We start from the raw sequence: 15,954 nt of genomic DNA, 5'->3' as shown, positions 1-15,954 counted from the left end.
TGCTACTCCTCTCTACAGAAATAAAATGTAATTTTACTCAGAAATATTAGGGGGGAAAAAATCTACAATCTACCTCTTTGGTGTGAACTGTCATTTTGCAGCAATCAAGGCAATGACTTTAGATAGATAGATAGATAGGTAGGTAGGTAGGTAGGTAGGTAGGTAGATAGATAGATAGATAGATAGATAGATAGATAGATAGAGTATTTGTCCTCAAAGGGGAAATAAAATTTGTTTCCACCGTGGGTGCATAGAAAACATAAACACAACACCATACAATACATATTAACCCCCAAAACAATCACATGGGGGGCATCAGCATCATACAACGAATGCCAGAGCATACCTATGTGTTTAACATTCGTATAGCCATAGGAACAAAACTTCTACCATAGCTGGCCCTTCTGCACATGGGTAGTCTATACCTGTGGCCAGAAGACTTGTCTCAGATGTGTCTCTATGAGCTCTGCACATTTTGATTTTGGTATTTTCTTCCATTCCTCAATGTAAATTTTCTACCAAATTAGATGGAGAATGTTGGTGAACAAGAATTTTCAGGTCATGCTCAATTTGCCATTCCAAAACAGCCCCCCCAAAACTCTCATATTTTCTAACATGGCCTTCCTCGGGAGAGGCCGGATCTGGTCACTCTCCCATAGAGGCTGAATCTCTGAAGATCCGATGATATTGTTGAGGTCTTCACAGATTCTCCTATTTCAGCCAGTGAACTCTGTAATCCCTTCAGTGTTGTAGCTGGACTCTTGGACACTTTTTGCCCTGTTCTTGGAAATGTCAAAATTTTTCCCACTTTGTTATAATGGATTGTTAGTATTCCAACAAAGGTTCAAAGCTTTGTTGACATTTTAATAACCTTCTCCATCTTTCTTCCTCTTATCAACTTCATCTTGAAGTTTCACGGGTAGTTTCTTGGTCTTTGTGACAGCAGGACTGATCTGATCTGACATTTTAGCTGTGAGGCCTCCCAAAGACAGAGATATTTATTGTGCAAGAATACAATTGGGCACAGGTGGATTTAAAATCAACACAGGTAGCACAGATGTTTAACATATGTACTGTGAGCTCTTGAAAAACAAGTAGTAGTCCTAATATACATTGCTAAAAGAAAGGGGGTGAATACTTATCGATTATGCAAAAAATAATTCTTAGAGCAGCTAAATACTTTATTTAATTTAATTTCTATGGATAGTGAGCAGAAAAAGATCCCATTGTTATATACTTCAATTTGATGTTGCAATACAGTAAAATGAAAAATAATCACTAGGGGGTGAATACTTTCTGGAGGCACCAGAAATTTTCTGTTTTCTATAAGCTAAATCTAACCCTGAGAGTTGACCATATAGGATTTGTAGAAATAAGACAGGGCCAACATTTGCACATAAACTTTGTGTGATCTCTGTGTATTTAAGATCGTTTCAGTATCACACCAGAATATTCATTCATTCATCATAAGTAACTGCTTTATCATGGTCAGGGTCATAGTGGATATGAAGCCTACCCCAGGAACAATGGGACAATGACAGGGCACCATGCACACACATTCACACCTAGGGGCAATTTAGTGACTATGTTATTGTGAGCTGAGCAGGAAACCAGAGACTTGGCTGATCTAAATAGAGATGCTGTGAATGTGTTTTTGTTTTTTTTAACGGAACAGATTTCTGTGTGTGGTTGTTATAAGTGTAAATGTTGGCTTTGTACACCAGTACTTAGTAACTACACCTTACTTGCATTTGATGTGGCAAGAAAGATCTAGAATAAGGAGTAACAAAGGCCTAAGGTATTGGGGCCCAGCACGAGCTCACAATCTAATGCAGTTATTGTACAATTTGCCTAGCAATTGTAAGTAGGTACTAATGTCATTCTTGTCAACCTGAGCAACCCAAATGCAGCCAGCATGGATACATTCATAACCTGCCATTCTACTTCCTTACGTTCTGGACACCAGGGCAGTTTCTTTCAAGCACTAGCATAAACCATGAAATATCAAATTTGCCACAAGGAATCATAACACTTCTTGATGTATTCCCAGGACAGAGCATTCCCTGATAGAAGCTTACAATAAGTCATCACATTTATTCTCTTTCCCATTCTCATCTTACAGGTGAGCAGGGGTTGGTGCCCGGTTATGTCTTTGGCACACAGGCTCAAGTGACACTGAGAGATCATCTCTCTTTGGATGAAACACAAACTAAGCATATGGGACAGTGGGCTAACAGTGAGAGCCCGTACCCATGGTGACTTGTTTGGTTATTTCCAGTGATTGAATCCATGGATTCATGCTGTTTGAACCAAATTCTGACTCTACCATCTGTGTGTCTCAGCAGTAATCAAGATTCATTAGTCCAGGCTATGTTTTTCCAGCCTTCAACTGTCCAGTTTTGGGGAGTCTGTGCCCACTGCAGCCTCAGCTTTCCGTTCTTGGCTGACAAAAGTGGAACCCGATGTGGTCTTCTGCTGTTGTAGCCCATCCGCTATACTGTGCATTCTGAGATGCTTTTCTGCTCATCACAATTGTTCAGACTGGTTATCTGTGTTACTGTAGCCTTTCTGTCAGCTCAAACCAGTCTGGCCATTCTCTGTTGACCTCTCTCATCAACAAGGTGTCTTCGTCCACAGAGCTTCCTCTCAGTGGATGTTTTTTCTATATTTCACCATTCTGAGTAAACTCTAGAGATCAGCAGTTATGGAAATCTGAACCGATCCTCAAACCAATCCAATCATTTACATTTACATTACATTTATTCATTTAGCAGATGCTTTTTTCCAAAGCGTCTTACAAATTAAAAAATACAAGCAAAGCGATATATCAAGCAGAGAACAATACAAGTAGTGCTACTATACAAGATCCGTTAATTGAGTTCCAGAATAAGCAAAGTGCGCAGAGTAGAGGTGTAAGTGCCAGAGTAAATTTTTTTTTTAGTAATTCTGCGGTCCAGATTGAGGTTCATTCCACCACTGAGGAACAGTTAGTTTGAATGTTCTTGAAAGGGACCTTGAGCCACGCTCAGATTTTGCCAGGTTGAGCTTAAGGTGGTGTTCCTTCATCCAGACCGAGATGTCCGACAGGCAAGCAGAGATATGTGCAGAGATGGATAGATCGTCAGGCTGGAAGGACAAATAGAGCTGGGTGTCATCAGCATAGCAATGATATGAGAAGCCATGAGACTCAATCACCTGCCCTACAGATGTAGTGTAGATAGAAAAGAGTAGTGGACCCAGAACTGACCCCTGTGGAACGCCAGTTGTGAGTTGCTGAGTTTCAGAAATACTTCCCCTCCATGATACCTTGAAGGATCTGTCTGAGAGACAGGATTCCACCCAGCGCAGAACCATTCCGGTGATGCCCAGGCTGGAGAGAGTTGACAGGAGGAGCTGATGGTTCACAGTGTCGAAAGCAGCAGAGCGGTCGAGTAGGATGAGGACAGATGATCTAGAGGTTGCTCTTGCTAGTCGTAAGGCTTCAGTGACGGAAAGCAGAGCAGTGTCCGTGGAGTGATTGCTCTTGAAGCCAGACTGCTTGGTGTCCAGGAGGTTGTTCTGTGTGAGAAAATTGGAGAGTTGATTGAAAAAGGCTCTTTCAAGAGTTTTGGAAAGAAAAGGGAGGAGGGAAACAGGTCTGTAGTTGTCAACCACAGCATGGTTTTTTTAAGCAGTGGGGTAACCCGGGCCTGCTTAAATGAGGTAGGGTATGTGCCAGTAGAGAGGGATGTGTTAAAGATGTGTGTGAGTGCAGGTAATAGTGTGGGAGAGATGGACTGAAGAAGGTGAGAAGGGATAGGGTCAAGAGGACAGGTTGTGGATGGCTAAAGAGGAGGAGTTTTGAGACATCAGTCTCTGAGAGGGAAGAGAGTGAAGACAGTTGGGAGTTATATGGAGGAGAAGCCGGTCTATGCATGTCTGGGGTTGAGAACTGGTTCCTGATTGATGTAACCTTGTTTGAAAAGAAAGAGGCTAAGTCATCTGCAATGAGAGAGGTAGGGGAAGGGGGGAGGAGGGGGACAGAGAAGAGAAGAAAAGGTTTTGAAGAGAGTGCGGGTGTTGGGAGAACTGCCAATCTTCTCTTGGTAGTATGTGGCTTTAGCAGTGGAGATGCTATTGGAAAAAGAGGAGAGAAGTGTTTGGTAATTGATTAGGTCAGTTGGATTGTTAGATTTGCACCATTTCCTTTCAGATGCTCTTAGTTTGGCCCGGTTGTTACGCAGAGCTTCTGAGAGCCAAGGGCTAGAGGGTGATGTGCAAGCAGGTCTGGAAGTTAGGGGGCAGATGCTGTCAAGAGAAGATGTTAGGGTGGAACATAGCATGTCAGTTGCGGTGTTTAAGTCAAGTGAGGAGAGGTGGCTTTCAGAGGGAAGTAAGGTTGTGACAACTAACGAGAAATGTGAGGGGGAAAGGGAGAGAAGATTGCGACGGAAAGAGATAAACGGTGGAGACAGTGAAGGGGGTGAGGGGAGAGAAATAGAGAACTGGATAAGGAAATGGTCAGAGGTGTGGAGAGGAGTAATGAGAAGATTGTGTGTGGTGCAATTACGTGTGAGGATGAGGTCGAGCTGTTTGCAGGTTTTGTGGGTTGCTGGTGTGGTGAACTGCTTGAGGTCAAATGTGGGAAGGAGAGTAAGAAAGTCAGCTGCATGTGGCTTGTCTAGATGAATGTTGAAGTCACCAAGGACCACAAGAGGAGTTCCATCATCCGGGATGATGGTAGCGTGTCAAATTCATTGATGAACTTCCCCAGTTGACCTGGAGGACAGTAAACAACAAGAAAGTGCATTTTGTCAGGGTCAGTGACTGTAACAGCATGAAATTCAAAGGAAGTGTAGGAGCAAGAGGGAGAAAGACAGGTAAATTTCCATGTTTTGGAGAGAAGCAAACCTGTACCACCCCCTCGTCTGTTGGGACGTGAGGTATGGGAGAAGTTGAAGTTGGAGGCTAGGGCAGTGGGTGTGGTAGTGTTCTCAGCATGGATCCAGGTCTCAGTCAGAGCCAGCACACTGAGGTTGGAGTGGGTTGCAAAGGCAGGAATGAAATCTGCCTTGTTGACGGCAGATTGGCAGTTCCAAAGTCCGATAGAGAATGAGAGGGAATCTGCAGAGGCCATATTCAGAGAGCGTAGGTTGTTTAAGTTGCATACTTTTCTGGGAGTGTGCCGCGGTCTGTGCCTGTGGCAAATACCAGGGATAAACTGATGACACATGTTAGTGTTAGCACCTGTCTAAACATGTAAACAGCAAGAGGAATAAAGGGGGGGAAAAAGTACACTTAGCAGCGTGAGTGGTGTCTTGTCGGTGTCCTTGCTCAGTGGACTCGCGCAGGTAGACTCGCAGGTCTTTACACGAGCATGCCACAGTCAAAATCACTGAGACCACATTTTTCCCCATTCTGATGGTTGATGTGAATGTTACCCGAGGCTGCTGGCCCATATCTGCATGATTTTATGCATTGCACTGCTGCCATACGATTGGCTGATTATAAAATTGCATGAATGAGTAGGTGTACAGGTGCTCCTAATAAACTATTCCATAAGTGTAGTGTGAGCTCTTGAAAATAAAAAATATTAGTCTTAGTCCACTTGCTGCTGGTGCCTGGTTATGTCTTTGGCACACAGGCTCAGGAGACACTGAGAGATCATCTGGAGAGAGCCCTTACCCATAGTGACTTTTTTGGTTATTTCCAAAGAAGTGACTGTCAAAGACAGCATCAGTGGATGGAAGGATACAGCAAGTGCCACATTAGTACAGCAGACCAGAACTCAAAGACGAGTTCAAGTCAGGACAAAGACTGACCAAACAGTCAAAGCATTATTCAACAGAAGGGCTGGAGAATTCCAGCAGTGGTGGCTGAATTGGCCATATTGACTGCAGAAGGAAACCCTTCTGGCAGTCCATAACATAAGGAAGTAGGGAGGAATGATAAGTTATATATGTGTTTATGGTTGGTAAGAGGAGAATTGCCAGGCCATATGTGTCATTCAGAGTGACTAGAATGTCCAGTGAATGGACATGATGTAGTAGGGGCCTTTTATAAGCTACACATGTGAGTTCAAAGTCACGAGGTGTTGTCTTTGCTATTTGTACTCTCCTAGGAAATGAGTACATAGCAAGCAAAATTCCACTAGTTCCAGAAGAAAACCATCCTGTTGGTCCTCCACTTTTGTAGAACTACAGTTATATATACTGTATGTGTGTGGAAGCCTGAGAGAACTCTTCACGTGGTTTGTTTCACTTAGTTCTGAAAACTACAGGTTTTCCTGAACAACAATATGTTTTGCTTTTGCATGGATCACAGCCATATAAAAAGTTCTAACATTTTAAAGTTTAAATATCCTCAAACGTCTAATAGGGAGAAAATGCCTTTAAAATTTGTATTCCAGTTCCAATAAACGATTCCCTGCCTACCTCTTTATTTACAACCTAATCTATATGGAACCTATTTAAGGAAAAACAACATTAGTCAAGTTTATAGGTTTACAGTGGGAAATGAGTTATCACTGTCAGCATCATCCACATCCACGTAAGCCTCACTGACATCTCTTCGCTCAACTGATCTTTGACTGCTCTTAAAGATAAGTGGTGAAATAATTGTCGATTAATACAATGATTTCTGTTCTAAATTTCTTGTTATTAATGTTTTTTATAAAGTCATTTAATTGTTTAAATAGATAGTATGTAGCCTCCCTTTTGAAGCAGTCAAGCCAGGTCTTTCAAAGAACTAATGGAAAAATAAAAACAAGTTAAAGGTTATTTTTGCATGAACTACTGAGAAAACATTGGTCAACAGCGTTTTTCACTCTCTCTATTTTTTTTTTGACAAACAAGAAATATCATTCTTTGAATTCTGAAGGTCTTTGATGATGAGCTGTAAGTCCATTTTTGCATCACTTGGTATATGATCAGTAGGTTTAGCTTACATTTTGCACCCAGTGAGCATATTGGGAAAAAAGGCTGCTCATGCATAGTTTACACACATTGATCAGCTCCCATGCACTGTAATAACACTCTTCCTCCCTTAGCACTCCACTTTCAAGCTCCTTGTCTCTTTTCATTATGAGCAGCCCCAGTCCTAATGGCAGAGATTGCTTTGGAAAACAAAGTCTCTTGTGCTGATGGGTAAATTTACGGACTCCCACAGATTCCAAATGCATCTTCTGATTCTGAGTGCTAAGCTCCCAGCTGTGCTTTGGATTTACTGTATGGTTATTTTTGTTATTTTTTTTTTTTTTGCAGTTTGGCACAGTTCTGTTGCCCTATTTCAGAATATTTGCTCTTTTGTTGTTATAAGCTACAAGCATTTTAGATTGATTGTATTTACTGCTGGTTTATTGTGAGTGGATCTGAGCTAAAACTATTAGGAAGGTTGGATGATGTAAAACAAACAAACAAACAAACAAGCAAAAAATTATAGGACATAGGTGTGGAGGTAACTATAGTGTTAATGGAAATGCCAATACTTTATATGTGTATGGATATGTTGTAGTTATTACACAAATGCTTATGTTACTGTATTGGACTGAGGAGCAGGTTTTAATCACTGGCACCCAGTCTTGAACACTTCATTCTAATTTTATGGATTTGAAGGTGTGATAAATGTAGGGGTGTACTTACTTTTTCCGTGTGACTGATATGTTTTTACCCTGTCCAGGGTGTACCCCGCCTTGTGCCCGATGCTCCCTGGGATAGGCTCCAGGTTCCCCGTGACCCTGAAAAGGATAAGCGGTATAGAAGATGGATGGATGGATGGATGGATGATCTGTTTTTTTGTTAATTCAAATTGTGAAAATTACTACAAAATGTCATTTTTATGTGTTATTTGATAGAGTGCATCACCTTAATTAATAAGCACTGTTTCAAAGGGGATCAAATGATTGCTTGTCCAAATATGTAAAATAAATAAATAAAATAAAATAATAATAATAAAAAAAACAATTTCCATGGGGTGTACTTATTTTTTCACATGACTGTATATTATAGAGCTCTGCCCTGCCTGACCCTATGGAGGAGCCGCCACCAGTTCAAAGACCCCTAAAGGTTCTAGATTTCATTTCATATCATTTCATTTTTTTTCCCCTGAGTGTAGCAGTGGATTGACTTAATCCATGCCTTTTAACAAATTGTTGAGACTTCTCCTCGTGTCCAAAAGGGGGCAGTGTGTGCCTGGAGTTTGGTCAGAAAGATCTGAACATGTGCAATCAGCAGACATCCTTCACACCTAGCAAACAAATTTATTACTGTGTGTACACAGTGGAAATCCGAATAGACAGCCTACAGGGGCTGTTTACACAGCAAAAATTTATGGCCAGTAATATATCTTCACTTTCATTACACAGAACATATTATAAAAAATGTCTCTAGGTCGGTTGATTATTCGGTTACTTTCAGAGGGTTTGGCTAATTGAGAGTCACACTGTTTAATTTATCCCAGATTAACAGAGACTTTATTTATCCCAGGCTAACCTGCACTGGCTGAATCACAAAAGCATTGTAAGACAGTTTTTGTTTTAGAACCAACCACTTTAGTTGAAATAGTAATGTGGCAGTTCACTAATGGAGCATGATGTTGAAGGAGTGGCATTAGAAGTTTATAAAAGATTTTTTTTTTTTTTACCAAAAAATAACAACTTATAAATAAGTTTTTTATTTTATTTTTTAATTTTTAATTTTTTTTTTCTGGAAATGTCAGATTGTGTTATATGCGGAAACTATCTTTCATATGCCGTCTCAAGTCAGGGAGTCAGGTAGTCATTATACAAATGGTTTTAATACTGATTGCATATTTTATCAGCCTATAATCCACATGGTTCCTGATGGTTTTTAAAGGTGGAAACTTAAAGAATGTTGCTATTTGGTGGACATGCAGTCACTATTTGAATAACTATGAATACACACACACACACACACACACACACACACACACACACACACACACATATATATATATATATATATATATATATATATATATATATATATATATATATATATAGATAGATAGATAGATAGATAGATAGATAGATATGTGCACGTTTCCACTGCCTGACCCAAAACCCAGCCTTAATCTCAGTAACCAAAAGGAAACCTATTACCTGTTCTAGTTGTGTCCTTGTGGGGACCAATCAAATGCCCTCACAAAACTTTGAGACATTTGATCCCCACCAAGATATATATCATGGCCACACGCACACTCTGTAATTTAAGGAGTATTTCACTTGTAACATCCATAATACTAGAATTTCCTTACGTGCTGCCTAAACTGAATCAGCAATATGTTTAAAACTTTTCTGTTCAAGTCTGATTTATAAAAGTATATATGAGCATAAATTTCTGTAGCCCAGTTTACAAAGGTGTGTGTGTGTGTGTGTGTGTGTGTGTGTGTGTGTGTGTGTGTGTGTGTGTGTGTGTGTGTGTGTGTGTGTGTCAGTGGTTAAAGCATTGGACCAGAAGGTCACGCGTTCTAATCCTAGCACCACCAAGCTGCCACTGCTGGGCCCTTGAGCAAGGCCCTTAACCATCAACTGCTCAGTTGAATAAATGAGATATATGTAAGTCGCTCTGGATAAGGGCATCTGCCAAATGCCATAAATGTAAGAGTGTGTGTGTGTGTGTGTGTGTGTGTGTGTGATTAGTTCATGTAAATATTCTTCTCACCTGTGGCCTGCTTCTTAGTTGTAAACCATCTTAAGATCATGCACATGAATAACAGTGCATTGACTCTATCCACCTAAAGATGCACTGAAATATATTTGATACCCGGTAGTCACCCATAAACCACTCATAAACTAAAGCTAACAAACCACAGCTACTGCAATTGGTCTGACTCTAAGAACTTGCTTGGATGCTAATAGCTAGTTGTCTGATATTTATTAGGAATTTCAATAATCTGCTTGAAGGTATTGCTAAAATATTATGTTTTCTTTCTCTGCCATGCAGTACTTTACAGTAGGTCTATGTTATTGTCCTTTGCTTTGTTGTTCATTTTGCTTGGTGTTATTCAGTGCACTGATACACATGCCATTATTGTAGGGCTTTTGTTTGTTTGTTTGTTTGTTTGTTTGTTTGTTTTAAATTACACACGTTTAAAATTAATTTGCTATGGCATAAGACTGTATTCCAAGAAGACTGTTTAGCCCATTATTTCAGTAAAGCATAATTTATGACCTGCTATGCAGTACACTAGAAGCTACAGTATCTCTAATCTCTGGAGACTTGGAATTTCAAAACACTCTATGAGTGTGCTTGAACGTTTACTGGCTTCTCTTTTAACTTTCACAATCCTCACACTTGGACCATAACCATTGCTGGTAATTCCTTTCCCATCACACTGTTGAAGTGAGCTGGCGTTGAGAAGAAAATGGTATGCGCTGTGGTAGCGTGAGAATACACATGGAATTAATCTGGGTTCTAGCAGCTCTTTACTATAATCACAGAAGAACAGGTTTATCTGTTCTTCAGATACCTCACATGCTGCTAGTTTTCACCAGACTGATATCAGATTCCCCAGTTTCTGGTTCTACTTTTGCTCCGAGTGAAAACTCACAATACATCTGGTGTTTTGTTGGTGTGAATTATATGCCAATCCAATAGTTATTAGCAATCTTAATGAAATAATCTTGCTGCACTAAAGAATAAAAAATATTTTAAGTACATTATATAGCCAAATGTTTGTAGACCTGACCATGTCACTCATATATTGACCTTCTCCAAACTGTTGCCACAACTTTGGCAGCACATGTCTTTGTATGCTGTAGCTTTTCAATTTCTCTTCACTAGAATTAAGAGGCCCATACCTGTTTCAGCATAAAAAAGCTCTTGTGCATAAAGTGAGCTCTATGAAGACATGGTTTGCCAAGGTTGGAGTGGAATAACATGAGTGTCCTGCACAGAGCCCTGACCTCAACCCCACTGAACACCTTTGGGATGAACTGGAACACCGACTGCACCCCAGACCTCCTCACCTGACGTCATTGCCTGGCCTTATTAATGCTCTTGTGACTGAATGATCACAAATCCCCACAGCCACACTCCAAAATCAATTGGAAAGCCTTCCTAGAAGAATGGAGCTTATTATAACAGAAAAGTGGGGAATAAATCTGGAGTTGGGATGTTCAAAAAGTGCAGCTGAAGATTAGAAAAAGTTTTGAGTGAGTCTGTGCCCATGATTTCTGTTCTCGTCTGACAGGAGTGGAACGTGATGTGGTCTTCTGTTGTTGTAGACCATCCACCTCATGGTCCGATGTGTTATGCATTCTGAGATGCTTGTCTGCTTACCACGGTTGTAAAGAGTGCTTATTTGAGTTACTATATCCTTCCTGGCAGCTCAAACCAGTCTGGTCATTCGCCTTTGATCTCTCTCAGCCTTCAGACTCTTCGCTCACAGGATGCTTTTTTGTTTTTCACACCATTCTGTTTAAAGTCTAGAGACTGTTGTGTGTGTGAAAATCCCAGATCAGCAGTTTCTGAAATACTCAAACCAACCCATCTAGTAACAACATCCATGCTACGATCAAAGTCACCAAGATCAGACTTTTTCTTCATTCTGATGTTTGATATGAACATTAAATTAAGCTCTTGACATGATTTTTTGCATTGCAATGCTGCCACATGAATGGCTGATTAGATAACTGCATGAATGTGCAGGTGTACAGGTGCCCCTAATATAGTGGACAGTGAGTGTTTATGAGAAGAATACCATTCGTCAGAGGTAATACAGTGACATATTGCATTTGTTTGATGTCAAGTAATTAATCGGGCTTCCCATGGATTTGACGTATAAACAGCATGCGTTCGGTAGTGTGAGAAGGAAATTATTGCACTTGCACAGCTGCCTCAACTCTTCCCTACATGCTGGGCTCACGGTAATGTAATCTCTGCCAGTTGAAGATAAGGACATGGCTAATTTAGCGGAGAGTAAGAATGTGAGAATAATATGTGAGAAAAACAGGAAGGCTATTCTGGGTTATATGAACTGAACAGTAGTGGTAGTTGTGGACAGACTTTTTCTGGATATTTTGGTGTGTAATTCTGAGGGACCCCTCAGAGGGACAAAGTGTTTATCTCTCAGAAAAGAGTGTCCATCTGAGATTAACCCTTAGAATGTATAAAGTGGGGTCAGATTTACCTGAGAGGGTTGAATTTTTAAAATTTGACATCAATAAAATTCCCTGATATTCCATGTTTTCCTCAAAAATCCTGTTTCTGAGCCTCACCAATGTCATTTCCATATTTCTTGGTCTCTTCATCATGAAACTACTTTCTAACATATGAATCACTATTTCTGCTGTAAGTGATCATAGAACAAAGTTTCATTTGTGTTTGCTAATGTTGACAACCCCTCCCTCTTACCATATCACACACTGCATCCTGTTTTAGCACACACTTGGGACAAAGAGAGTGAGGCCTAACAGAAATCGCACATGTAATTATTCTTTAACAAGCACACCCTGTCTGTTTGTGCAATGTGACACTATTTCACAATTCTGAGATAAAGACAGTTAAAGGAAAGATGGATTTATTGTGTTTTTGCAAATGGAAATGCATGGGAAGTGGTGCAATAGATAACACTTACGCAACAGACCTTGCATCAACAACACTTCAACCAGCAGTATTAAGCTTATATTGTTCTACTTGATGTCTACAAATGTTACACTGTTACATCTGATATAGACTACAAAAAAAAATAACATTCCTATTTAGAAATCGAACTGTATATAAACAATGGGCTTTAACACCTGTACAAACAACAATTTTAAAGTCACAGTTAAACTGCTAAAATATATATGAAGAGATTGCTAATACAACCACAATTATAATCTCGTCATAAAATGGCATTAATTAGCATCTCAGAATACCATCTATATGATACTTGGTTGTAGGAGTTAAGTTCATTAGAGTAATTATTTGGGTAACTTAAAAATAAACAATGCATTAGGACTAAATGGGATATGAGGACTGGAGTAAATGTGAGCAAAATTTAATCGTAACAGATAGAAATGTGGTGTTCTTTGCATGGAAGGATCATGGGGGGCATGTAGGGGCAGCGGGTAAATGTAACAATACAAATCATGCTTTCAATATAAGCAACTGAAACATGATCATTTATGAAACCAAATTCCCAGGAGCTCAGTGTGTAATCTTGTTTAAAAAAACAAGTTCTCAGAAGACCAGGAACACTGAGTACTACATCACAGTTTTCCACTGCTGCACATTTTTATAGGTATTTAAAAGCAAGAAATGTGTATTTCAACTTCAGGTCATTTCATTTCTGTGTTTCAGGTGTTTGTACTGGCATGAGAATGGCAGTACAGGCTCACTTGAGCCAAAAGACATTTTAAACCAGCTCATTTGATGGGCACAGAAATATCTTGTGCTTGATGATTGCGACTCTTGTGCTTTCTCTATGCTTGAGATTTACTGCATAAGTCTCTAAAAGCATCACGTCTCCAGCTGAGTAGATTTAGAGGAATGTTTGAGGTCTTTTAAACCACATACGGGGCTCCGATTCGGGATCTTGATGAGTACAGTGGCCTTCTGTAAGCTGCTGTCTGAATCCTCTTTCTTGTCATTGCCGTGTATTTTACGATGACAGGGGAAGCAGAGTGTGAAATCCTGAAGGAGGTGACCACTGAAGATCATATAGATCCAGGGGTTGCAGCAGCTGTTCAAACTCGCCAACAAGGCTGAGAGAGTCACTGCTGTGTTCTCTGAATCTGGTAGTGTAACATATTATAGGAGAACTTTAGTCATATTTTTATACCACAAGATATGAAGAGCAATTCAACCAAAAATGCCTGTAATAATAAGGCAATCATTAAGTGTAGTCATTCGCAATTCCATAATTTTAAAAAAATAAAACACATTACTAACTCTTGTTAATTGTTATTTCATGTTTTTTCATTTGATTTCACTGCAAAAAGGTCATCTTAGCAAGTGAAAATATCTTAAATATAGTCAAAATTATCTAGTATTTCTTATTATAAGAAGCATTAGACCTATTTCTAGACATAATACTCATTTCAAGCTTGTAGTTTTCTTATTCTACTGGAAAATAATTTTGCTAAATAAATATTTAACATGAACTGCCAATAGAACGAGACTATTTCAAGCTTGAAATGAGTACAAATGGCATGAAATAGGTTTAGTAATCTTATATTTGGTTTATTGTGGTCTTTTAATAAGAACTACTGGATAAATTTGACTATATTCAAGGTATTTCCACTTGTAAAGATGTCTTTTTTTTTCTTTTTTTTTTTTAGCAGTGTTGTCTGTAGCTAATCAAATGAAAGAATGAAATGAACTCAGTGTAGACAGTGTAGAAACTATTGTGAAAGCTTAAACAGCTGGAATCACTGAAAGAAATCAGCATTTGTTAAAGAGCTTATTAACAACAATGTTACAGATTTAGTAAGGTTGTGGTGCTGCACTTGGATTTACTGCAGATAGATTTACTAGTTAAATCCTTCATAAAAATTTACATACCGTCCCAGTGGAAGTTCTTATCCCAAACCGACCACATCTGCACGGTGAAAAACGGCGCCCAGCACACTATGTACGCCAGCACGATGACAAATGTCATTTTGACAGTCCTAAGTTTGGCTCTAGATATGGTGGTCACACTGCTCACTGAGCTATTCCCTATCAGCCCGTTTTTGCACGCCCTATTCCTTGTCTTGCACCTGATATTCCTCCAGATGCTGTAGCATATGAAGCTGTAACATATGATCAGCACGATGACAGGCACGAGGAAGATGCCAACTGTGATCCAGGTGATGTAGGCGCGGATGCCCCATGGCTCGATGAAGTGGCCCCAGCAGTCGTAGACTTCGGAGCCATTGCGGATCTCGCTGAGCGAGAAGATAAAGTACTGTGGGCTGCTGAGAGCAAGGCTGCCCAGCCACGTGCTGCCGATCATGACGTAGGAGCGACGTGTGGGCTGCTGCAGGGTCTTCAGCGGGTGGCATATAGCAATGTAGCGGTCCACCGTCATCATCACCATCATGTACGTGGACGCAAACATACCCAGCACCTGGAGGTGCTTCACGATCCGGCACAGGAAGTCTGGCCCGTAGAAGCGGAATGTGATCTTCCAGCAGAGCTGTGGCAACACTTGAAAAAAGGCCACCACCAGGTCTGCCAGGCTCAGGTGCTTCATAAAAAGGTGCATGCGCGACGGCTTCTTCTTCGTCTTGCACATTGCTGCCAGGACGCTGAGATTGCCCGCGACGGCTACGACGAAGGTCAGGCTTAGCACCGTGATCTCAAGCTTGGCCACCTCCTCGTTCCGACCAAAAGGGTCGCTTTCGTTGGTTGACATATTCATTGCTGATGCATGGAGGAAAGAGGTCATTTGAGTGTCAGGTTAAGCCAACAGAGTGTGAACAGTGGCAGCTCTGAGAGGGAAAAACGCGCAGTTGGTTATTTTTATGGCATGCTCCTGTTGCGCGCGCTACAGTACTTTCATCCACGTGCACTCCAACGCGCACTTCTCTTAGAGCGCAGCGCGCACGGGCACGAGCTCGGCTCCTTCTGTTTCTCTCCTCCTCTGTGTTTTTATCTTCTTCTGTGGAGTAAATCAGATCAGAGCAGCTATAACTGCGTCACGTTTCATATACCGTGAGAACACACACTATTTCAGATCTGCAGTCAGTCATACAGCTCACTCCCCTCCCCAGGCGGCCAAAGCCCACACCCCAAAATACTTTATTATTATTATTATTATTATTATTATTATTATTATTATTATTATTATTTACAAATTCAAACTCGCACTAAATGTATTGAGGTACAACAAGGTTCACTTGGCAAAAATCTCATATAGTGCATGCAACATAAAATATGTAACAAGCTACGGGTTAGGGGGAAAAATACAGGGTTAGCAGGCCTATTAGTAACTGTGTTTATTTATTCCTTTATTAAAAATTACACGTGAAAGTATAGTGGGGTCCAA

At 40.3% G+C, this 15,954-nt stretch overlaps 1 protein-coding gene across 1 annotated transcript; it reads right to left on the bottom strand.

The window, feature by feature from the left end:
- Positions 1 to 13,097: 13,097 nt before the first annotated feature.
- avpr1aa (arginine vasopressin receptor 1Aa) lies at positions 13,098 to 15,675 on the bottom strand. Its single transcript, XM_053642321.1, has 2 exons — positions 14,487 to 15,675; positions 13,098 to 13,717 (listed from the first exon to the last, which is right to left on the bottom strand). Exons 1-2 carry the CDS (start codon positions 15,352 to 15,354, stop codon positions 13,443 to 13,445), a joined length of 1,143 nt encoding a protein of 380 aa, XP_053498296.1. The 5' UTR covers positions 15,355 to 15,675; the 3' UTR covers positions 13,098 to 13,442.
- Positions 15,676 to 15,954: the final 279 nt, after the last annotated feature.

This window comes from Ictalurus furcatus, chromosome 14, assembly GCF_023375685.1.
Source record: "Ictalurus furcatus strain D&B chromosome 14, Billie_1.0, whole genome shotgun sequence".
Classification (NCBI taxonomy): Eukaryota; Metazoa; Chordata; class Actinopteri; order Siluriformes; family Ictaluridae; genus Ictalurus; species Ictalurus furcatus.
Note: the sequence above shows the minus strand (reverse complement) of the source record. Positions and strands in the feature narration are given on the sequence as shown.